At 42.4% G+C, this 26,364-nt stretch overlaps 1 protein-coding gene across 3 annotated transcripts in view; it reads right to left on the bottom strand.

Moving 5' to 3' along the window:
• The window catches only part of TBXAS1 (thromboxane A synthase 1), a 369,109-nt gene that overhangs the window by 159,458 nt on the left and 183,287 nt on the right, over positions 1 to 26,364 (bottom strand). For all 3 annotated transcript variants that reach the window (XM_050945812.1, XM_050945821.1, XM_050945802.1), the window contains one exon: positions 23,763 to 23,859. In XM_050945812.1, coding sequence (XP_050801769.1) covers positions 23,763 to 23,859 — 97 coding nt within the window. The remainder of the gene's footprint in view (positions 1 to 23,762; positions 23,860 to 26,364) is intronic.

Below are 26,364 nucleotides of genomic sequence, written 5' to 3' on the forward strand. Positions count from 1 at the left end.
GCAAGCGTTGGCAAGTTCTCTGCAACCGTCCTCCGTTCTGATGAGCAGCTCTACTTAACCCTATTCCAAGTCCTTGATCTTCATGCACAGCTCTGCCAATGCACTCTAGTGTCCCTTGATCCAAATTGACTAGCATGTCAAATGGCGCCACACAGTGTATGGTTGCTTTGTAAAAAATTTCCACCAGGAACTAGAATAAGACCACTCAACTAGTTTTCACTCATGACCCATGTAGGAATTAAAACTATTGTAATTCACCAGAGATAAGAGGCTAATGCTCTAAGTCTGCTGCTCAATCGATCCTACGCTAATATGTAACATTAATTTCATAGAAATGTATAAACACAGACAAATATATGGTAATGGCACAATTTTTCACCCACGCCAGAAGCCGTTCTCTGAGCCAATCATTCATCACACCAAGATTGTCTAATTACTCATTCTTAGGTGGAGACAAGAAGAAGCAGTGCCAGTTTCAGGATTTCATTTACACCATACTGTACAGCAATGCTGCTAAGTAAGGATGGGTAAACTGGTTCAGGTGAACAGGAAGTGACTAGAATCTTTATCCAAAGTTGTACAGAACCACTTTTCAGATTCCAAAACTGTTCATTTAACTTATTTTTTTCTGACGTTCTTGCGCTATTAAACTTCTCAGTTCTGGATGAACCATGAAGAAGCAAAAGTAGTGAAATCTTCTGAAAGACAGACTACTATCCTTTTGTCACAGAGTTGCCGGCCAAGCTGTGCAGACCACAGAGGTATGGGTAGTTTTAGAAAAGATTTTGATAGGTACCTAAATCTTTGGATGCTTATTGCCCCCCAACCCCCGCAAAAGAGAGTCTGAGCTACACATTTTGGCTCAAAGTCCAAACTAGTTTAGAGATTCTGGATCCTTGGTTTTTTTTCTGGGCTATTCTCTAATCTGAACCCAAGCAAACTAATGAGCCGGAATCTTCCCAAATGTATTACCTTCATGAGGTTATACTAAGGATGATGCAGTTCAGTCCATCACCAGTTTGATGGCAGCATAATGACATCACCACATGCAGGGCCCAATTCAGCTCCCATTGAAATTAATATGAAGATTCTCAATAGGAGTTGGACTGGGCCCATAACAAACAATTGATGCTATGATGCTGGCACACCAGGTGCCAAGGCTTTAGGTCTCAGTTGAGCACAGACAAATTTATTGCTGGAACAAGTGTTATGGTTAAGATGGGTATTGGACTTATCATACAGCATTTAGAGTTTCTGAAATGTTTGTAAGTTGCTGCAAGCATTAACCTCACTTATAATATCTTTATCACGTCTTTCAAGGTAAATATTTAAGTTTTTGCTTTGTAACTATAAAAAATGTTTGCTCTGAAACAGTGAACCCAGTCAGGAGGGATAGTGTCCCACCCGTCAAGAAAGCCTATCAAAACTAAATGGGCCATTGTGGGACATCACAATACAAAGACTTCATAAAGAGGTTACATGCAAAAGGGCTTGTCCCATCAGCTTGAATTCTGGAAGAAGGAAATAAAAGTAGTTGTCAAGAAAATTTTTCATCTGTTTTTCCATCTGTTTTGCTGTCTGGACTCTCACAGGGCCAGAACTACAAAACAGAAGCAGAGATCCTCAGGGTCAACCACCCGTTTGTCGTCATGTTGCCCATTATGGTCTCATCCACCACATCAGGATGTTAGGACAGAAACACTCTGGCAAGAGGAATGAAATATGTTATAATCCCCAGCGAGTCCCTCATCTCCAATGCCACAATCTGCCTGCCTGGTTTTGAGCTGCCCCATCACCAATGGTTCCTGTTGAACAGGTTCCGGACCAGGGAAGGTCTCTGTGCAGCCAACCAGTATCACTGAGACTTTTGCGACAGTCCTTTTTGCAGCTACAGCGCCACCCAGACGATGACGCATATGGTCAATGAATGCCGGCTGACTAGGTTCAGCGGTGGCCCAGAAGAACTCCATCACGCCACTGAAGATGTCATCGCTTGGCTAGACGACTACACACACACTAAATAAAATAAACCTAGGTTAGCCCTAAAAGACATGCAGAGCTGACAGATTACTACAAGTCTGTCACCTTTTAACATCATAGATTGTAACTCATTTGTGTACATATGTTTGCCTGCTTTAACCTTGCAATAACTCTCTTATATCTTTTCTTAGTTCATAAATCCTTAGATAGTCTACTATGGGACTGGCTAAAAGCATTGTCTTTGGTGTGAGATCTAAGGTACACATTGACCTGGGATAAATGACTGGTCTCTTGGGAATGGGAACAACCTGAATATTTTGTGATCTTTGGTGTATAGCAACCAACTATCAATAAGTCCAGCTTGTCTGGGTGGCAAGATAGACTGGAGTGCCCAAGGGGACTACCTGTGACTCCATGGTAAGACTGTGATAGTGCTTTAGGAGTTCACATTTGTTACTGAGTTGGTGAAACCTAATTATAGAACACACCACCAGTTGGGGTCTCTGCCCTGCTTCTTGACAGTCTGTCTTGAATTTGGCACTTTCAGTTGTGAGCCACTCCAGACAGACGTGTCATGATACACAAAGATGTCACCCTGAGAACTGGGAGGATCTCCAAGTTTTTACATTCAGATATAAGTATAGAAGTGGGTGATTGCTTTTGCTCTTTATCTGAAGGAATGAGTAAAAATAAAAACAAACATTTTTGCTGTTTTTGAGATGAGACTATTACTTGAAAATCTACTTAAATTCAAACTTTGGAAGCATTTGTTCTGAATGTAATGGCAAATGTTCACTGTAAAAGCATGAAATGTTACTCTTCTGGGGGCTGATTAGTTTATATTTAATCAAACAGTTAAGGAAATACTTCCAAACAAAGCAAACAATATCCAAGTAGGCCCTTTAGGAAAACAGTTGCACATTCACAACCACCACCAAAATTACAATGAAATAGTCAGTATGGACAGAACGTATAACACACTTTGGACAATCTACCCCCGTTAATTGTGCAGCAAATAAATCTAAAGAGAAGAAAATGTACCTATGGGCCCTAAGCAGAATCTAATATAGTGGTTCCAAATATTTTCAGGCAACTGTACAAGTTTACAGACCCAGTCTGCTACCTCTCATTCAACTATGTGAGCTTGCCCTTTTCCACACTGCAGCACCAGCCTCCTGGGGTTAGAGCATAAACAATTAAATGAAAATTTAGCCAGCAGCAGTGCACTGAGGATCAGCACAGAGGCTTATCATTAACATTTGTAGAAGGTACCTACAGTCCCAGTCATGAAAATCTGAAATCTACAGATACCGCTGAGTAGTACTGGTATCCATTGGTTGGGAAGCACTGATTGAATACACTACAACTAACTGCTCAAGAAGTTGCATCTTAAGAGCTTGCTGTTATCACCTCTGCAAATTTAAAAAATAAGACAACCAAGACTTATTTACAGACTATACTGTAGATCAAACCCACACTCAGAACGTGTGGTTGACCTTCATACAATTCTCAGTGGAGAAAGATGCACAGCAATGAACTTGACACACTGTCACACAAGCACCAGTTTGAAAAGTTTCTTGTGGCTGCATCATACACACAGCTTCTGCATTAAAAACCACGTGCCCATCTGCACACCTGAAACCAGGGCCGGCTCCAGGCACCAGCGAAGGAAGCAGGTGCCTGAGGTGGCCAATAGAAAGGGGCAGCACTCGGTCCGTTATTGGGGTGGCACATCCGGGTTTTTGGCAGCAATTCAGCACTTGGGTCCTTCACTCCTCCTCCTTCTCTTCAGTGGCAACTAAATTGGGTTTTTCTTTTTTTTTTTTCCCTTCGTCTTCACCGCTTGGGGCGGCAAAAAAGCTGGAGCCGGCACTGCCTGAAACCTAGGCTGCCTTCTATGCACACAGAGATCAGCTCTCCGTACTTTGAGATATCACTGAAAGAAGTTCAGGGTTCTGTGTAGCTGTTCAATCATGAAGAAAGAACTTCAAATGTAGAAATGTGCCTGCACAAAACTTTGGATCCAAACACCCCCTACCTTGGGATATTTACAGTGCAACTGAGATTTTTTAATCCACCTTAATTAAAGCATCACCTGCCACATCAAGAACTACAGCAAGTTCAAGTTCAAGTCAAGAAGACCTCTCTTCTAAGAGGAGTGTAATGAGTAGGGCAAGAATAAAAGGACATGACACAGTATATGGCAGAGGTCGGCAACCGATGGCACACATGCCAAAGATGGCACGCGAGCCCATTTTTAGTGGCACGCTGCTGCCTGCCGGAGTCCCGGCCGCTGGCCCTGTTCAGCCTGCTACCGAGCGGGCTGGGCAGGGCCAGGACCTCGGCAGGCAGCAGCGTGCCATTGAAAATCCTGCCTGGCCCAGCCTGCTCTTCTCTGCCCCCACCCATCGATCTCTCCTGCAAAGGCAGGGGGCAGAAGCTTGGTCCTGCCAACTGCTGCTGCAGGGCAGCCTCCAACGGCAGCCAACCTCCCTCCTCTCCCGCCTCTTCCCCCAGAGTGCTGGGTTCCTGCCCCTCCTCCTCTCCCTCTCTGCAGACGAACAGATGGCCTTGGAGAGGGAAAGGGAGAGGGAGAAGCGGAGCCAGAACCACAGCCGCAGCGTGCTTGCTGATCCGGAGAAGAGGCGGGGATGGGGCCTTGGGGAAGGAGGGTGGAATTAGGGCATATCCCCTCCAGCTCCCTGCCATGAGCTGCTCAGGGCAAGGGGCTGGGAGAATCCCCACAACTCCAGCTCACACCCCCAACCCCCTGCCCTGACTCCTGAACCTCTCACATCCCCCCAGCCCTCTACCCCGAGTCCTTCACCTCCCACACCCTCCAGGCCCCTGCCCTGACCCCTGCACCCCCCCATGATTCCAGCCCTGACTCCGGCACCCCACACACATACCCAGATCCCCCATACTCCAAACCCTGACTCCTGCACAGCCCTCACGCACCCCCAGCCTTCTGCCCTGACTTCTGCACCCTCCCCACACACCTCATCCTCCTGCCCTGACTCCTGAACCCCCCACACATACTCAGCCCCCCCACACCCTGTACCCTGACTCCTGCACCTCCCACATCCCCATCCCCACCCTGACACCAAACGGAAGGTCCTGTACCACCACCCACCATTCCCACCTGCACCCCTCACACCAAATGGGAGCTGCCCAGGTAAGCACTCCACACCCAAACCTCCTGCCCCAACACTGAGCCTCCTCCCTCATTCTAGCTCCTGGCCAGATCCTACACCCCAACCCCCAGCCTGCTCCTTCACCCCCAGCCCTGTGCTCAGTGCACTCCCACCCTCAGCTCAGTGCAGAGAGAGAGAGGAAGAGAATGGGCTAAAACCAAGGAGAAGGTAGGTACCTACTCTATGTGGGCAGGGCTGGGACTCCAGACCAGCAGCAGGCTGAGCGGGGCCGGCAGCCAGGACTCTGGCTGGCAGGAGCCAGCGGATGGAACCCCAGACCGGCAGTGGGCTGAGCGGGCCTGCGGCATAAGATCAGCATTTTAATTTAATTTTAAATGGAGCTTTTTAAACATTTTGAAAACCTTGTTTACTTTACATACGACAATATTTTCATTATATAATATAGACAGAGAGACACCCTCTACAAAACGTTAAAATGTATTACTGGCACGTGAAACCTTAAATTAAAGTGAATAAATGAAGACTCAGCACACCACTTCTGAAAGGTTGCCGACCCCTGGTATATGGTACGGCATGAGTGAAAAACAGAGTGAAATGATCATAAACAAATTAACCAAACTGCTATTCACAAAGAATATTTTCACAAGTCAGTAACTGTGCGGAGTCATGTGTGGAAACGAGGTTTTGCATTTTACTGCAAGTTATTTAGTCTAGTGGGAAGGAGGAGTTATAAATCTTCCCTGAGAAGGAATGAGACAGTGGAAGAATCTCCAAATGTATATGGTGCTATGTTGGAGTAAATCCTGCTCCCTCCTCTTGCATTTTAATTTTTTATCACTCAGTGAAAAAATAATCAGAACAAAAAGCCCTAAAAGCATCATTCACAAAAGAGAAGCCTGCCTCCAAATAAGCAGGATAAGGTGGATCTCTTTCCAAAAAGCAATAGAAATCAAAGACTATTGACATCAAGCCATAGCTGCTACATATCCCACTACCACCACATAACTCTGCCACTTCTAACACGGTCAGACAAAATAAGATTACATATCAGATAAGGAAGCAGTTCTGAATTTAAAACAGAAAAAATGATGATCTTATCGCGGCTTAAGATTTCATATGTTTACTCAGCAATAAAATGTTCTCTTTAAAAAAGGAACAGAGACCTGGGAATAGACAACTCCTTCCTGTGTGTAACCCTTGTTTGTCTTTAGAGCTGAAAGAGAATTATAAACATAAGTATAAAAAAAAATCAATTGCCACAAAAATAATAAATAAATAGCCCATGTGAATTTGATGAAAGATTGGCTCAGAAGACTGCTTTTGGCCTCAATAGAAAGATATGCTTTCATCCTGTTTTGACTACACTCATACGTTTACCTAACATAATTGGATGTAGTTAATATTGCAGAAGCCTTCAAGCAGTGCACATTTCTATCATTAGCTAGTTTAAAGCCTTGTGTTGCAGAAAAGCTCAATATAGGCTTTAAAAGTGATTGGCAAGTTTTCAACAGGAGGCAAAACTGGGAAAAAGAGGAGGAGGCCTAATAAAAATCTGATCTTGCTTTTTTTACTCATTTAAAAATAAAATACTATAGCATCCAAAGAAAGGCTAGGAAAAAATCTGTAGATAAAGAACAAAGGTTAATCCCAGATTGTAAAATAAATGAAGGGAAGAAAGAACCAGTGAGACACTGAAGGGAGACAGTCTCTCCCTTCTGTTCCTATTCCCCTTCACATTTTGCCTGTGTGCGCATGCACACGCAAGTGAGCGCGTGCCCAAATTAGTTTCTTCCTACACCTGCACTGCAGTAAAACCACCTTTCTGAACTCTATTGTGCTATGCTCTCTCTTTTTTTCCCCTCTCATCTAAGCAGCACTGTGTCACAATACACTATAAATTAGGTAAATATGAGGGTGTGGGTTTGCTGTTGTCATTGTTGTCATTTTTAAAAATTGACTAATTTAGACCATTTTCCAGGAGCAGAAGTTTCACAGGTTGGTTTAGTTTCAAAAGTAGTGTAATTGCATGCAGCTGCATGCAGCATTCCTAAACTGCCTTGTACAACCATTGAGAGGGAAATTTACACTAATTGTCAGCCACTATCGTTAGTGCTGGACAGTATGTAATCCAGCTGGTGTTCCCATATCTACCTAGGATCAGGTATTGACCCAGTGACAGATGGGTTATAATAGCTGAAAAGAAAGAGTTTTACCTTTTAAAACAAAAAACAAACCCTAATGATTTCTTGGTACCTCATTGTATTTATATTTTTGTTTCCTTTAGTTTTTTCAAACTACTGGTTTTACACACACACACACACACACACACACACACACACACACACACACACGTGCGAAGGGCAAAAAATTTATACTTTATCTAATTTATACTTCAGCTTTATAATCTTTACAGAGGAAGAGATGTCCAGATACCAAGCAAATGAGAGCAGTATAAGAATATGAATAAAGCAGAAAAAGATTTAGGGTCAGATTCTAATACTCTTACTCATGTTGAAAAGTAACCATGACTGGTCCTACTGAACTCAAAGAGACTACTCACAAGATATGGTGCTACTCAGCGTGAGTTAAGGCATCAAAGTCTGGCCCATAGAGTTTACCCTACTGTCTCTGATATGGGAACTCAAAAGTAAAGGCCTACAAATCATCCAGTCTCCTTACAGTCAACTATAAAAAAGAAAAAAGGGTCCCATATTGCTGAGGCTACAACTCATGTAATCTAAAACTAGTCAGCTTCTGGATCTCTGAGCATTGCCTATTTTCATTCTGTAGAAGGAGCACAACCTAGAAAAATGAAATGAGCTCCTTCTTGTGTTCCATCATATTCCATGGCCACCGATTTCCTCATGCTCTGGAAGCTGATGCTACCCCATTAGTTCTGCTTCACAGAAGATGAATGAGTTGTTCTTGTTTAGCCTTTTGTAAATAGCATCCAATGCTGTAACAAATATTAGTCTCCACCTTCATAAGAAATTAAAAAATCTTAAGCAAACATATCCATAGGGCCTGCCTTGACAATCAAAGAGAACCCAATTAAAAGCCTCTTCAAAGAGGTGTGCCTTATACCATGCCACACCATACCTGTGCCTGTGGCAGACTGTTGGAAGTAGTATCACATGTGAGGGTGAGGCACAAAGTCTGAGGCTCCAATTTGGGAAAGCATCCCTATTCAGGGAGAGTGCTTAAGCACATGCTTAACTAGGCACGTGTTAAAGTTCCATTAAAGTCAATGGAATTTAAGGGCATGCTTAAATGCTTTGATGCGACTAAGGCCATGTCTACATCTAAAATTTTGCAGCGCTGGTTGTTACAGCTGTATTAGTACAGCTGTATAGGGCCAGCGCTGCAGAGTGGCCACACTTACAGCAACCAGCGCTGCAAGTGGTGTTAGATGTGGCCACACTGCAGCGCTGTTGGGCGGCTTCAAGGGAGGTTCGGGGAACGCGAGAGCAAACCGGGAAAGGAGACCAGCTTCGCCGCGGTTTGCTCTCGCGTTTCCCGGAACCACCCTGCAAACCGCAGGGAAGGAGACCTGCTTGTTCGGGGAACGCGAGAGCAAACCGCGGCGAAGCTGGTCTCCTTTCCCGGTTTGCTCTCTCGTTCCCCGAACCCCCGAACAAGCAGGTCTCCTTCCCTGCGGTTTGCTGGGTGGTTCGGGGAACGCGAGAGCAAACCCGGGAAAGGAGACCAGCTTCGCCACGGTTTGCTCTCGCGTTCCCCGAACAAGCAGGTCTCCTTCCCTGCGGTTTGCAGGGTGGTTCCGGGAAACGCGAGAGCAAACCGCGGCGAAGCTGGTCTCCTTTCCCGGTTTGCTCTCGCGTTCCCGGAACCACCCAGCAAACCTCAGGGAAGGAGACCTGCTTGCTCGGGGTTCGGGGAACGCGAGAGCAAACCGGGGAAGGAGACCAGCTTGATTACCAGAGAGGTATCCTCAGGTATGCTGGGATACCTGCTTATTCCACGGAGGTCAAGAAAAGCGCTGGTAAGTGTCTATATTTGATTACCAGCGCTGGATCACCAGCGCTGGATCCTCTACACCCGAGACAAAACGGGAGTACGGCCAGCGCTGCAAACAGGGAGTTGCAGCGCTGGTGGTGCCCTGCAGATGTGTACACCTCCTAAGTTGCAGCGCTGTAACTCCCTCACCAGCGCTGCAACTTTCTGATGTAGACAAGCCCTAAGTGCTTCCTAAATGACTTCTCCAAGATTATACAGAAAGTTGGTGGCAGAGCCAAAAACCGAATCCCAATATCATAAGTCCCAATCTAGTGCCTTAATCACAAGTCAACCATTCATTTCATTGGTATACAGATATCCAGTTGGCTCCCATGACACCATCCAGCGTATTGTGATGCAGCTAATATGTCAAGAATTTCTATAAGGGCTATCCCAAGCCAAAGTCGGATCTATTTTACAGCTAACAGCAGCAATCATCTGACAGTTTAGTTAAATGCCCTGAACTGAAGTAGAGAGGAAAAGCAGGTAATTATGTACTGTGAGTGCATGAAGGGCCATCCAATCTGAGAGAAAAATAGTTATTTTATTATTAAATTTAATAAATTAAATTAATATTGCATTTAATATTTATTTTATTGTTTTCTAAAGTGCCCATTGCAAACATCTGGCATGAAGTACAATTTCAAAGCAGTTAAACCAAACTGAATTTAACAGCCCAAAAAACTTTGTCAAAACCTTTTCAAAGAAGAGTGGGTGAAGAAAAAAGGAACCAAAATATTAAGAGTTATTTGAAAAAGGAAGGTGGAAAAATAGTCAAGAATTAACTGACTCAACTAGAAAGGCCTTGTAATTAGCCTAGAAAATAGCCACTGAATGATTCAGGTTAAAGACATTAAGGGGAAGTAGTTTCAACAGCCCCACCTAGTTACAAGCTTGAGACACAAAGGTAGGACAAACCTAGTTCACCTGCCTTGAAGGGATTTAGGCAAAACTCCTCAAATACCAGATTGTTTGACTGGGGTTTCTGAGTGCTATTACCCAATTGACCAAGTTCTCTGTTGGCATAACTCCACCTGGTTTCAGTGGAGTTATGTCAGCAAGAGATTTGAAACCCAACATTTTAGGATGACACATGATCTAGTAAGGTGTAGCAAGTAGTTGGGTGCAAAGGTAGGTTTTGATAAAGTCAAAGCTAAGATGCTTTTTTCATTCATTCCTGCAAAGTGGTGAGCAATTTCTGGAGGCACTGAGCACCCTCAATTCACAACTTAGTACTTTGCAAGACTGATCACTACTTTACATGCAATAGAGTTCCTACTTATTTGAATTTGCCCAACAAGGCAAAATAATCCTCCAGTTATTCTGCATCACAAATGGCTGCAGTTTCAAGCCATTACTTGCTGTCAATAGTGATAAAGTTGTCTCAGGTTGAGATGCAGCATCACCACATACTGACATCATGATGAGAAGATGCATATTTTGTGAAATTAGCCTGATGCTGTGAGGGAAAAATCAGGGGGAACAATCTGGAACTTCAGTTTTTCTATAAAATAGGCAGCACAGGTCCATTAAAAATCACTGCTGCCCAACTAATTTTGAGACACAAAGAAACCTATAACTTCATGAGATTCACTCAGGCTCCTTGTGTCTGAATTAACACAAAGGAAAATTGGATAAAGAAAAAGAAAAGCAAGAACGAAACTAACAAAAAAACATTATGATAAACAAGTCTAAAAATATCCTCTAAACCTGGGAGTAGGACTGCAAATTAATTATATGAATATGCTCAGGAATGTGGTTGTTACAGTTTATGTAAACATCCACCCTGTTGAAGGTGACAGAAATGGTGTTCTTAGCAGTTGAACAAAAAGTGTTTTCTTCTGCAACATTTTAATCCTTTGAATCATTTTCCAAATACTGTATTAGCCATCTTGAAAATATTTGTGACTAGTGTTTCCAAACCATAGTGCATGTGTGCGCATCAGTCTTTCACATAGTATATAAGTCATCCATTTATAAGCTAGGGTTATTGTATTTTGCGAAAATAACAACCTGGGAACAAACTCAGAGTTCCACATGAGAATGTGATGGATGATGAAGCTGACCCAACAGGAAGTGCAAGTCCTAATCATTATGTAAAATTACAATGAAGGAAAATTTTGTAAACAGAAAGGGAAGGGTTTAGAGATTAGATAGCGTGTGCTACGTGGGTTTTTTCCGGCAACTTGATTAACAGTCTAATTTAGTAAAGAATGTCTCTTCCTCACTATGGTCCTGATCCTCCACATCCTTGAACATTGTGTATTAATATTTATTATTTGTACTGTGGTAGCACTTACAGGCCCCAGTCACAGACCAGGACCCCATTGTGCTAGGTGCTGTACAAACACGGAACATGTGCAAACATTTACCTTGGTACAAAACAAGAGCAAAATGCTGCCACATTCTGATTTGGTAGTTGTTCATACCGACTTGGCATAGGTGTAAATGGCTACATGCCCAAGACAGTATTGAATCAGGGCCTATATGTTGTACCATGGAGCTCCCTGTTTGTTAATGAAACTGAACTGAATCCAACCAAGACTTTCAATATGCTGAATGTCCCGGAAATTTAGCACTGTCAGAAGCCAGTCAGGTTCATTTTCCAGTAAATATTACCGAGTGGTACAAAGCCATTTAATTATTCCCCTCGTTGTGGAGGTGACACCCTTCCTTTTTTGTCTGGCACTTAATGATTCCCACCCTCAACTATACACAACAACATTTAAGGTTTGAATTTTTAAAATCACAAGCCTCCACAAGGATGTGTTAATTATTTTGTTTTTCAAAGCATGAACAAATGTGTTTGATAGAGATGGACTAGGGAAGCAGAACTTGAACCTGGATTAGGGTTACGGCTATAGGTATATTATACTTGGTATAAATTGCTGTAGCTCTAGGGAAATTAACGGAACTATATTGATTTACACCAGCCAAGGTTCTTACACAAAATTGGTATTTGAGGCTCAGCCTGAGCTAGTTTGACAGTACTGAACTCTGTCAAAGGCTGCTCCTGTGATGTATTGTCCCCAGACGTCAGAAAAGCCACTAGTTGAGCTGATCCTGTAAGACTTCTACAGTCTTGACCCACAGCTGAACATGATGCAGAAAATTGGCCCCTTGTGGTTTATTGACGATATATTATTTACATAATGCCATGGGTGGGCTTGCAGCTTTACAGAATAAAGATGAGACCAATACAAAGATATTATGATCTAATTTATATAGACAAAATGAGTAAATCCCTCAACACATGGAGAATTGGGGAGTATAAACAAATACAAAATGAAAGAATTGGGGGAACTATTTGGGGGTGGGGAATGAGGCTGTAAGTCGCTTGTATTGCCCTGTTCTATGAACTTCTTGGAGGGGAGGGGATCATTGTTCTTGCTTTTTCATTGTCAGCAACCATAATAGAAAGGGAAAGGCACCTGAATGAGAATATTATAGCTCAAACTCAGAACCAAAGCTGTAAGAGTAGATTTGGATTCATGGACTTCAATTGTAACCTTCCCCAAATTTGTGAAGATTCAGAGTTGAGGTTCTGGACTGGACCGATCATTAGTTTTACCATTGGCTAACAGCATTAATCCTTTTAGAATGTTTGCTACAGCCGTCAGATAAACATAGCTTATCCAGTATTTACCCTTGCTGTGGGGCATACCAATCTGCATTCTCTCTGACTGATCTGGCCTGAAGTATCTTGAATACAACTTGTCATTCAAATTATAGACCAGGTAACCTCTGGATCTCTCCTTTAACAGCTAACTACGAACATCCGGATTATCCTTTTAAAAACTTACACTTTAATGATTTGCAAGTATTAATTCGTAAGAAAATTTTCAATGTGGAAAATGAAAACAATTTCCAAACACATTATGATCATTATCCTGCCTAAAATGATTCAACAGACATTAATAACCCCATCTCCCAGAGAACACAGTAATGCTGTGCAGCTATAAAGGTTCAAGTACCATGTTAGTGCTCTTACAAGGAAAACTCAATGCAAGCGATTACTTGTAATGGTTGTGAGAAGAAGGTGTCATTTACTACAGCAGAGTCCCCAGCTACAATTCTTATTAAGGTTTCAAGAAAAAAATAAATTCAAAGCAATTTCTTACTTTTTCAGCACAAGTTCTATGCACTAATTCTCACCTTTTCCTCTCCTGCTGTAACTATAAATGTAGGGGAAAGACTGTGTATTTCAAAAGATGAAGACTGTATTCATTAACAGTACAAAATTTAAAAAAAAAAGGCCAAAGCACTCATCTTAATCAAGTCTATGTGAAAAATATGAAGTCATTACTGCCTGCCTGGTGATTACATGGATAAGAATAAAAAACATCCCAGCCTTGCAAGAAAATAACGCTTAGTTTGTTATACTTGGTTGCTTGTTATAAAGTGGATGCTGACAGTGAGCCTCAATGCAGATTGAAGCCACAGTCACTCTAGGCTTCTTCAACAAATACAGCATAAAATTACCAATCAGCAAAAAACATCATGAAGAGGGCAAGAGGAAAGGTGGGGAGGGAGGAGGGACCTAAAATGCTCCTTTCAACAACATTCAAAAGAGATTTCCTTGAAGATGCATATATCATCAAAGGGAAACTCAAGCACTCAAAATAAATATTCTTGGCTTCAGTTTATATAAGGCAAAACCCACTTTGCTTGCGTACACACCAAGTAATCAGGCCTGATGCAAGAGAAGTGCAGGTGAACTGAGAAGATGAAATCCACCCACTGACCTGGGCACAGGGCATGGGTCTGTAGTGCAGCCATGTCTACAGCTATTAGTCCAGCCTTTAGCTCCCTCTGCATCACTCATGTGGAGTACCAGGGTGACGGGATTGGTGGAAATGCAGCTCCAGGGCCTCTACCCTAGCCTTGGCTCACTAACTAAGCCTATGCCCAAAGTAATACTGGAGGTACCTCTTCCAAGTTATGCAAACTCCTTCCAAAACTTAAAATTCACAATTTAAATAAATACAGTACCTAGCACAGTGGGGTCCTGACCCATGACTGGAGAACAAATTTACTTTTCTTGTGAGCTCAAGTATCAAAAAAAGTAAAAGTTTACAGTATGTTATAATAATCTAGAACAACAAAAGTTGATGGACAAGGGTACAAAAAGGAGACAGGAAAACTGAATTAGTCTAAACACGAAAAGCCTACTAATGTAACTCAAGGACAGACAAAATCAGGATTGGTAAACAAGAAAATATAGGTCCAGAGATTAATAAACCAAAATTGGTTTGTCAAATATTAGGCTTAATTGGTGGACAAAATAATGAAGGAATTGGCTATTCCACCCATCACTCCCTATTTGGATCCTTAAAAAAAGGAAATTTGGTGAGGCAAATAGAGGAAAAAACAGACATAGAGAAAGAACAGATAGAAGCTACTTCACCATCATGGCTGTCGGCCCAAGCATCTCCTGGGACCCTCGGCCGTTGTCATCCCAATCCTGAGAGATGCTCTGACCAAATCAGGTCAGAGAGGGGCCAGAGATAACATCACCATCTCTATCTACCAGTTTCAACTGAATCCCATACGCCACCTGAGATGAAATAGGATCTTACTTTAACAAAGCAGCTGTGACAACAACAGCTCCAGTCCATTTCAACTGACTTCTTCTCTTTTCCCCAAAGGACAGTTATTGCATCTTTGATACCATCTAAGAAACTGTCTAACAAAGGGGGCGGTTTCCTTCTAAAATTCTCCCCAGCTAAGGGGAATGGGAACAAGGGATGTCGTGAAAAAGAACGCCTTACTTAATACTTCACATTTTAATTGTTTTTCCTCATTTTCAGTATCTTTAACAACAGGTTAAAAATGTAATGGTGTGTTTGCCATGGTACTAAGCAGGCTAAGGCCTTGTATACCACATTCCAGACCTTGTTTAACACTGTTTAATGTTGGACAGTGACTAGGTTATGTTAACATCATTAATTTAGATGGACCATATAGTCCATCTAAATTAATACAACAGGGGCACCAACTGCTACAATAATGCAAATAATAATAATGAAATATATCACATTAAACTGCTTAAATCCATTGCCAGTGCCCCTAAAAAAATGATGAGATCTGTCCTCAAAACACCCTTGTCATTCCAATGAATAACTCCATCCCAGCCAACACCAAAGAAAAGAAAAAAATGAGCTTTGCATTATATCAGGAAGAATAACAAAGCCAGACTGCGTCAAACCAAGCAGGAGAACCACATCAGGAGACCCTTCTGTACTTCCAGTCTACAGGAACCCCCTACTGACCACAACTGCAGCAGCGTGGCATGAGGAAGGAGACATGGGTGAAAACAAACGCTGCCTCTTCATATACTTTGGATTCAAGGTCCAAGAAGACAGAGAGAAATACAGCCTGGAAAATACCAACTCCAAGTGCACGATCTTATACAACACTTTGTCCTTTTTTATAGTGGCATCAGTGTTGTATGTGGCTACACGTTACTATATGCTGCAGGGAAAGGCAGGCTGCATCCACACTCACTGCAGTGTGTAGCCACACATGGCAGTGAAAGGCTCTGGCAAGAAAAGGCAGCAGGGAATGGCTCCAGCAGCAGGGAGCTATTGGAACCTTCCCCCACTGCTGGTGTCTTTCACTGGTTCTCACAGCTCCCTGCACCAGGGAAAGGTTCTGAAAGCTACCTGCAGTGGGGAAAAGGCTCTGGCAGTGGGGAGCTCCCGCATCTACATGACTATTTTTAAGCAGCATAGATGTCCTGCTCCCAGATCCTTTCCCTCTGCAGTGAAACACTGGTGGTGGGTGTTATAACCTTAGTCCCAGATTTGGACCTTAGCGTCCAAAATATGGGGGTTAGCATGAAAACCTCCAAGCTTAGTTACCAGCTTGGACCTGGTACTTGCTGCCACCACCCAAAAAATTAGAGTGTTTTGGGGCACTCTGGTCCCCCTGAAAAACCTTCCCTGGGGACCCCAAGACCCAAATCCCTTGAGTCTTACAACCAAGGGAAATAATCCTTTTTCCCTTCCCCCCTCCAGGTGCTCCTGGAGAGATACACAGACACAAGCTCTGTGAATCCAAACAGAGTGACTCCCCCCTCTCCGTTCCCAGTCCTGGAAACCAAAAGCACTTTCCTATTCCCCCAGAGGGAATGCAAAATCAGGCTAGCAAATCCAACACACAGATCTCCCCAATTTCTTCCTCCCACCAATTCCCTGGTGAGTACAGACTCAATTTCCCTGAAATTTCCCAGTAAAGAAAACTTCAACAGGTCTTAAAAGAAAGCTTTATATAAAAAAGAAAGGAAAAATACATACAAATGGTCTCTCTGTATTAAGGTGATAAAATACAGGGTCGATTGCTTAAAAGAATATTGAATAAACAGCCTTATTCAAAAAGAATACAAATCAAAGCACTCCAGCACTTATATTCATGCAAATACCAAAGAAAAGAAACCATATAACTTACTATCTGATCTCTTTGTCCTTACACTTAGAAACAGAAGACTAGAAAGTAGAAACTACTTCTCCAAAGCTCAGAGAAAGCAGGCAGACAGACAAAAGACTCAGACACAAACTTCCCTCCACCCAGAGTTGAAAAAATCCGGTTTCCTGATTGGTCCTCTGGTCAGGTGCTTCAGGTGAAAGAGACATTAACCCTTAACTATCTGTTTATGACACGCCTCCCAAATTGCAGACAGTGGGGAAGCTCACTGGCGGCGATTTTCTTCTAGAACTTTAAAATAAACAGATTACTACAACACATGCACCTTTACATATACTACTAAGTATATAACTAACAGACTTCTACATTTTAAGAACACTTTTTAACTACTGAATTCTGGGAAACTCTCACGGGAGAGAGCATCAGCAACTTTGTTAGAAGCTCCTGTGATGTGTTGATTTTCAAAATCAAAATCTTGGAGAGCTAAACTCCAACGAAGAAGTTTCTTGTTGTTCCCCTTGGCAGTATGAAGCCACTTTAGTGCAGCATGGTCAGTTTGTAGTTGGAACCGCCGTCCCCAAACATATGGGCGTAGCTTTTCCAGGGCGTACACAATGGCATAGCATTCCTTTTCACTGACTGACCAGTGACTTTCCCTCTCAGACAGTTTCTTGCTGAGAAACACGACAGGATGGAAGTTGTGATCTGTTGCTTCCTGCATGAGCACTGCTCCTATACCACGCTTAGATGCATCTGTGGTTACTAGGAATGGTTTGTTAAAATCCGGGGCCCTGAGCACAGGGTCAGACATGAGCGTTGCCTTAAGTTGGGTAAAGGCCTTTTGTTACTCATCAGTCCACTTAACGGCATTTGGCTGGGTTTTTTTTTGGTCAGGTCGGTCAATGGGGCAGCGATTTGGCTGTAGTGTGGTACAAATCGCCTGTAGTATCCGGCCAAGCCTAAGAAGGATTGGACCTGCTTCTTGGACCGTGGGACAGGCCACTTTTGGATAGCATCCACCTTGGCCTGTAGGGGGTTTATGGTTCCTCGACCCACCTGGTGCCCCAGGTAAGTCACTCTGTTTTGGCCTATTTGACACTTTTTGGCCTTAACAGTTAGTCCTGCCTGCCTGAAGTCTGCCTAGCAACAGTGCCTTTAGCTAATTTTCAATGTTAAGTAAACCTGAAAAACCACTTTATTTGCATGCATATAGTGCTGGTACTGACTCTCAATGAGAGTGCTATTGTGTGACAAAAGACCCTTAACAGTCTGGTAATGGCTTCTTGCTTAACATGCAAGCCACAAACTGCCAGAGAGAGCAGAAAAAAAAAAATTCTCTGTGGTTCCCTTTTAAAACCAAACTGTTTCTCTCTGCTAAAAAGCCCTTAGCAGAGAAAAGAAAAATATAATATTCCTACTGGCTTCTGGATTTTGTCTATATCCCAACCGCTGCTACACCATGTCATAACCTTAGTCCCAGATTTGGACCTTAGCGTCCAAAATATGGGGGTTAGCATGAAAACCTCCAAGCTTAGTTACCAGCTTGGACCTGGTACTTGCTGCCACCACCCAAAAAATTAGAGTGTTTTGGGGCACTCTGGTCCCCCTGAAAAACCTTCCCTGGGGACCCCAAGACCCAAATCCCTTGAGTCTTACAACCAAGGGAAATAATCCTTTTTCCCTTCCCCCCTCCAGGTGCTCCTGGAGAGATACACAGACACAAGCTCTGTGAATCCAAACAGAGTGACTCCCCCTCTCCGTTCCCAGTCCTGGAAACCAAAAGCACTTTCCTATTCCCCCAGAGGGAATGCAAAATCAGGCTAGCAAATCCAACACACAGATCTCCCCGATTTCTTCCTCCCACCAATTCCCTGGTGAGTACAGACTCAATTTCCCTAAAATTTCCCAGTAAAGAAAACTTCAACAGGTCTTAAAAGAAAGCTTTATATAAAAAAGAAAGGAAAAATACATACAAATGGTCTCTCTGTATTAAAGTAATAAAATACAGGGTCGATTGCTTAAAAGAATATTGAATAAACAGCCTTATTCAAAAAGAATACAAATCAAAGCACTCCAGCACTTATATTCATGCAAATACCAAAGAAAAGAAACCATATAACTTACTATCTGATCTCTTTGTCCTTACACTTAGAAATAGAAGACTAGAAAGTAAAAACTACTTCTCCAAAGCTCAGAGAAAGCAGGCAAACAAACAAAAGACTCAGACACAAACTTCCCTCCACCCAGAGTTAAAAAAATCCGGTTTCCTGATTGGTCCTCTGGTCAGGTGCTTCAGGTGAAAGAGACATTAACCCTTAGCTATCTGTTTATGACTGTGGGGAAAGGATCAGGTGGAGGAAGGCAGCAGGGGAAGGCTTTGTCAGCTCCCCACTGCCAGAGCCTTTCACCGCTGCTACTGGAGCTGTTCACTGGCATGCGTAAAGCTACATGCTGCAGTGAGTGTGGGCTTAGCCTACCTTTCACTGCAGCATGTTACTTATCCTACATGCCACTGCAATTGTAGACTAGGTCTTACAGAGAGGTTTTGTTAACATGTCATAGCCACCACTGCCTTTGTGGCATGCTGGGTTAATGGACTAAGATTTTGCCTGCGATGGACTTGCCTCCTGGTTTTGGAGATGTGTGAAAAATATCCTTGGTGATTTTGTCCTACTCCCCGTTCAAGTGCATCAGAAAACCACTACAAGACTGACAGCCTCAACTGAAGAGGCCTGAGACTGGAACAGCAGGAATGTTCTATGTCAGGACTGAGCTGCATTAGCAAAGCTTTATGCATAGTGCTTACTCAAAAGCTAATGCTTTAGTCTCTCAATTTCATCAGCATAATATTTAGGGGGAAAATAACCCAGAGTAATATTTTTTGCATTTTAAATTGTACACTAGCAATTAGAAACTGCTAATAAAAATAGAGAAGGACCTTGCTTTCAGTAATTTTCTAAGTATAAACAGAAGCACTCCCTTAAAAGCTTTAAAATAACCTCTGTACAGGCAACGAGAAAAAGACTTCTATTACTTGGAAAGTGCTTTTGTCCCTCTGCAACCATTATTCACACATACGAAGTCACATTTGAATAAACTCAAATGACCTGCCTTACATACAATTCAATACTATTTATTTTTATACAGAATCCTTTATACACAGCATCACAAACCACTTCACTGAGAGAATCAAGTGTGAGCTAAAGAGGAAAGGAAGCTTTTTGAGTGAAATTCCATGAGACGAAATAGGGAAGACAGAAACAGCCATTTTCAGATAGATGTGGATGAGTACGAGAGTTTGTCTACATGGGGACATTCAAGAAAATTAATCCCAATTAACTAAAGGTCTGAATTTGAAATAGATTAGCTAAACTGCATTAAATTCCTGTATGGATGCTTTGGAAGTGAATTAAGCCAAACAAAATTAAGACCACTTTTATTCTGAATGAGGGTATTCACACAGAGGTTTAATGTGGTTTAACTATCTGCTTCAAATTCACTCCTTTAGTTAATTTGGATTAATTTTCCTGGATGTCCCTGTGTAGACATGTCCTAAATAGAAGGCTGACCACCCTAAATTGTGAGGAATGATAGGTGAAAGAAAGTGGACAGCAGACAAAGTGAAGTGTGGGAGATAGACGCCTCAAAGATTGGAAATGCATGAGCAAACAGGAAAACAGGTAGATAAAAAGCTCAGAAGTAAATGAAGCAAGTCCATGGAAGGGTATTTTCAATTCAATTCAATCATCTAACAAGCCAGTGATAATGACAAAGGGTAGAGGAAGCATGGTCTTGTGACTTTAGGAGACCTGAGTTCTTTCCCTCCTCTGCCATATGCTTCCTGTGCGAGCTTGAGTAAATCACTTCATCTGTGCCTCAAGTCCCCATCTGTAGAATGGAAATAGTGATACATTGGGGTGTTGGGAGGCTAAATCCATAAATACTTAGGAGATTGCTCAGAAACTAATGAGAGCAATGTGTGTACCTAACCAGACAGGGAACAGTATGGTCCTAAGAGCATAGGCATCAACTTCATGGGTGCTCTGGGTCTGGAGCACCCACAGGGAAAAAATGGTGGGTGCTGAACATCCACTGGCAGGCCCCCATCAGTTCCCCTGCAGACCCTCCAGCACCTCTCATCTGTCAGTGGGTCCTGCTGATCAGCACTTTCCCTACCCTCCCTGCGGCTCCCGCCCGCCGTAAACAGCCATTTTGCAGCATGCAGGAGGCTGGGGATAAGGGGGGAGTAGTGAGGACGTGGCATGCTTGGGGGAAGGGGTGGAGCAGGGGCAGGAAGAGGTGGAGCATGGGTGGGGCCTTGGGGGAAGGGGTGGAGTGGGAAGACCTGAGGGAGCAGGTGCCTGTGCCTAAGAGAGTAAATTTACAGTGTTCTGAATCTCCATAAGTTTAGAGAGTACCACAGATGTTTACAAAGATCATGAAAAAGGGAAATGCAAACTGGAGAGAACTAAAGAATGGATAAGAATTTCTACAGAGACAGGTTTAAGAACAAATTCTGCCAATGTTGGAGAAGTGGTGATAGAAAGACAGACAGGTGAGCTGAGAGAGTGGAGGGAAATTTAGGGTTCAAATATCAAATATGACTCTAATTAGAAATACAATTAATAACTGTATGAACCCCCTAAAAACACTCCCTGATTTCCAGGTAATCATCAACTGGGAACTGGCTGTATTCTGAAAATGGGATAGAAACTAATTATTGTCAGTAGTCAGGAACTAATATGGGGAAGGAAAGGTGTAGGCAGGAAGAGACAGGTCACTTCCTGAGGGAGAAATAACAGGCGGTTTCTGCAGACAGAGATACAGCGTGGGGAGAACTTTTTATCCACATGGAGAACTTCAGCCTTTGAAACATTCAGCAGCAGGAGCTCCTAGGGTAGCCAAGAGTTACAGGCAGATATAGGGTAGACAGGAAGATCAGAAAGTAAATTACAGGAGATATAGAAGAGTAAGATATTAGGGTGCCCACAGGTGAACTAGCAGAATACATGGAGAATTTTTAAAACATGCAGGTTAGAGAAGCAGAGTGAGCAGTGGGGAGATGAGATGGATAGTAGATCAGAGATGGAATTTCACCCTTGAGAACGTATAGTCCTCCTGAATATCTAACACAGGCACGGTCAAACCATGGCTCGTGAGCCGCATGTGGCTCTTTAACAGTTAAAGTGCGGCTTGTGGAGCCTTCCATGCCCCCACCCTCATTTTCTACCTACCAGACTGCTGGGGGAAGCTTGCAGCTTCTGCCCTGTGGGGCGGGGGTCTCAGGGCCTTAGCCCTGCAGGAGGGCTTTGGGGCACAAGACCGTGCCCCAGCAGGTGCTGCCCTGCAGGGCAGCTTGTGCTTGTGGCTCTCGAACTTCTGAAGATTATCTTACGCGGTTTGGAGGGTCAATAAGTATGACCACTCCTCATCTAACATATTATTTCAACAGGCTTGAGCAGACATGGTTCAGGCTTATAGTACTTGTGTATGTGTAGGAAGAAGAAGGGAAAAGGTTAAGCCAAAAACAAGTGTGGCCATATTTTCCTGTAAAATGTCTACTGGATACCAGAAATGTTTGCTATCCCTTTGTAGCTTCCATTTTATTATTTGTTCTAAACAATCCTTAAGAAGAGCATTTTAAAATATTTTTTAAAAATATTTAGAAATGGATCTGAAACAAATAATTAAACATTCCATACGAAGATGTCTTTGTTAAACATATCTTTATTCTTTGTTGTTTGATATTATGGTAGTGTCCAACTGAGATCAGAGCCCCACTCTGCTAAGCACTGAACAGACACATCTTAAGTGACAGTCCTCATCCCAAAGAACTCAAATTTAAATAGACGTGGCAGACAAAGGGTGTCGGAAGGGAGCAGTTGTGACACCATGTACCCTATATGATACCCTGTACCCCACATTCACCAATTTTGTAAGGATATGATATATTTTGTATTAAGTATGCCTTGTGAGATATCATCTGAAAACTCAATCTGAAGAATATGATTATCCCGTTGTAATATGTGTGACAACACTGCATGTAAGATGATGAGATTTTGCTATATGATTGTTACTGAAACATGCAAAAGAAGGGGGGAAAACATCATGAGCAGAGAGATGGAAGGAGGAGAAAGGTGGCTAGGGACGACTCTCAAAGAACTGAACAAAGGGAGGAAGTGGTCCCAGCCTGGAAAGGGACACAGCTGAAATGTACTGCAGCTCATGGTGAGCCAAACCTTTTGCTTTTAAGCCTATTAGCCTTGATAAAGTTTCAAAGTTAGCTTACATGTTTATCCTTTTATTTCTTTTGTAATCAATCCTGACTTATTTGCATCTATACTTGTAATCACTTAAAATCTCTGTCTAATTAATAAACTTGTTTTATCTAAACCGATGTATTTTGGTTGAAGCGCTTGGGAATCCCTACTTAAGGCAACAAGCCTGGTGCAGATTCATGGCCATTGTTGGAATGATGGACTATCTATGAGTTTATACTGCCCAGGAGGGTCCTGAACAGTACAAGAGCCACATTTCTGGGAACGAAGGCTGACACTGAGGGATATGTGGGTGTCACCCTGTATGTAATTCATGGATGGCTGGGCATAACATGCATGTATTCAGCTGGGAGTGACTTTACATGCTGGTGGCTGTAAGTGAGCAGAGCTTAGAGAGGTTTGCTGTTCACCAGTAAAGCAGTGTAAAAAGCATCCCAGGCTGGAGAGCTAAGGGACACAGCAGTTCAGGTTCCACCCTGGGGAATGTCACAGAGTATTATCCCCATTTGTAACTGGGGCACAGATAGATTAAGTGACTTGACACAAGAAGTCAGTGGCAGAGTGGGAAGTGAACCTGCTCTCCTGAGTCTTAGTCCAGTGCCTTTACCACAAAACAATTATTTCCCTCTTTAACAGCTTCTCTTCAAGTCCTCAAAGTGCCCTGGAAAATAATGGAGTCATTTAGCTGACATATGTGGTCAGATTTACATTCCGTTAGTTTTATTCAGCAGTTCACCATTCTTGTCTCTAAAGCTGATTTTCCTGAAACACTCACTGCCAGATCTGAAGCTTCTTTTTTAGGAAACCCTATCAAAATCTATGTGCACCTTGGCCTGTCTGAGGACTGCAGGATGCGGCCTCCCAAGTGTTGAATTTACAGGATGTGGTAGAGTCTTTCTACCAAACTTACCATTCTGTTGGTGAAGTTGCTGAAGTCCTTCACTAAGATATGTTTGATCATCTCTGGCTCGGACACCAACACGTACATTCGCCGACCGATGTAGTATCTACAAAGGAGGTGGAAAACCATTTTAGCACCCATAGCCAGCCAGAGAGCCACTTTCCCTAAGATGCCTCTGTTGGCTGAAATACGTTTTTTGTAAATAAATCATATCAGGTTTCCATTCTCTTTGGCAGTTCAGTATCTCTCCACCTCTCTGAAACACTTAAAAAGATTAAGCTGTCAAGTCTATTGGTATTTAAAGGAACCAATTAAAAACCTTTTATCCATTGTCATCACCAATTAAAACACTTGCTGGGAACTAATTAAAGATCCAGTCCATCATCTACTTACTCAGAGCTGCTTGTTACATACTGTACTCAATGCATCATAACATAACACAATACGTTATCACTAAAGACTGACAGTAAAAGAATGGGAAGAAATTACTGATTAAAAAAAGAAAAAAAACACCCCCCCAACCAAACAAGAAAGTATTATTAGAACCTTTGTCTAATCTAAATCCAACGTCTTTCCACCACTAGGCTGTATCTGCATTGAACATTTCTACCCTGAACATCTTCAGAAATTCTCCCACTGTTGACTAGGGAATGGTGCAGTTCCACTACTGCTAACAACAAGGGCATTGCTGGTGTAGACCACCTCAGAGGTGTTTTTATCAGGACAACAAACAAGTGACAGAGGAAGGGTGGGGGTGGGGTGGGGAGGGAAAAGGACAGTATTGCCTCCAAGTAAGAATAAGACCACATTGTCTTCTCTTTATCCTAGATAGTTTTGACGAGGGAGCTATCGTTTCCTGAATCTGATCCAATGGCTCCTGCCGGCTTCTCAGACAGTGAATTGAGATTCTTTATCTGCTTCAGCTGTAGAAAAAATATAGGTCTGTTTCTACCTCATCTGCACCAGTCTAACCAGATACCACAGAATAAATATGTTTGTTAAAACTCATACTTTTCTCCTGAGCCCTGGCATTTGCATTCACAAAGAATGTTTGTGGCCTCACTTGGTACAGCATTTCAGACCACGCTTCAGCCAGGAAGTACTGAAAAATCTCATGATGAAAGACTGATCTCCCCATGATAAAACCCTGAGAGGTACAAACAATTGTCTGAATTTTTATCCACGACAAAAACAATGAATTTCTCCAATTCTGCCCACCACTAGTTTGAAGTCTCTGCAGAGACACCGAAGAACAAATGGCTATGAAAACTGAGCTCCCCTTTCATTCCTTCCTAGACATGATTTTCTCCAGATAAAAGGTTAGGCACATTGGTAAGGTAGTAGGGGTAGATGGCAATTCTGTTGCCTGTATTGTTTAGTAGAGAGGGGACCTTGGTCCCTTGAGATGCAATTCTAGTATTTTGCACAAAGCTCAAATTTACTTTAACACATAACAAACTTGAATCATAATATGTTTATTTGAACCTAATATATCTGCACTGGATATAGATGCTTGGAACAGAGTCCTGTTTCTGGGGCAGTACTCTTCAACTGACTCATTATTTGAAATCACAGCAGTCATTAGCATCTGGCAAGGAAGTTTCCAGCCATTCCCTCTTATTGTTTGTAATGATGAATCCAGTTACAAAGAAGGGAGGGGCATAAGAGGGAATAGATGGAGAAAATCCACTGATGTACCCAGGGATTTAAAAGGCTAAAATTGCTTTTATGCAAAGATCAGGGCTGCCTTTGTGCTCTCAACCTTCTTTCAAGAACAATGGTTGTAAGGGAGGATCAGTTTATCATTGCTTTCTTTCATCCCAATACATAACTGCTCCCCTGATGGCTCCTTTCTATTTCCCCAATCTGTATGTTTATTAATATGTTCTTCCTAACTTTTTCTAGGAACTAAAGAAGTGGGGATATGGGAAGGCACTTTGGGAAAACTCAGTTCCAAGAGTCACAGTAATAATCTGTCAAGTATCAGGGGGTAGCCGTGTTAGTCTGTCTTTAAGGTGCCACTGGACTCCGAGTAATAATCTGCTAACTCTCATTAGCTATGTTTACAAAGAAAAGAAAAGGGATAAGGGGACCTGAACGTTAAGGAAGACCACATGAGCTCTCCTGCTTAGCACACGTGGGTTCTGATCCTGCAAAAACACAGGCACATGCTTAACTTTAAGGATGAAAGTTAAAATCAAGCATGTGCATAAGTCTCTATAGGATCAGGGCTTTGTTCTCAAAACCAAGAGGATATTTCCCTATCTGTATTTGTTCTTCTATACCCTATTAAATTAAAAACTTCTGAACAATAATCCATTATTTCCAAATAAATAACCATTTTACTTCTGCCATATAGCTTTATAGTCATCTAGTATTATTATATAGTGATAGTTAGTTTAAGATTATTATTGGGAAAAAATGAATATTCTTGTCATATTTTACTAAATTACAGTTTGAGAGAAAAGAAACTCATGGATTCACAGCTAATTGAGGATAGTCCCTTTTATTAAGTTTCTCCAAGTTAACCCTCCTCTTGTGTGGTATTTCTATGTATTTGCTACATTCAGCTTTTCATAATCCCTTCGGTTTAAATGGAAGCCACCCAACA

Source organism: Gopherus flavomarginatus, chromosome 1 (genome assembly GCF_025201925.1).
Source record: "Gopherus flavomarginatus isolate rGopFla2 chromosome 1, rGopFla2.mat.asm, whole genome shotgun sequence".
NCBI classification, from domain to species: domain Eukaryota; kingdom Metazoa; phylum Chordata; order Testudines; family Testudinidae; genus Gopherus; species Gopherus flavomarginatus.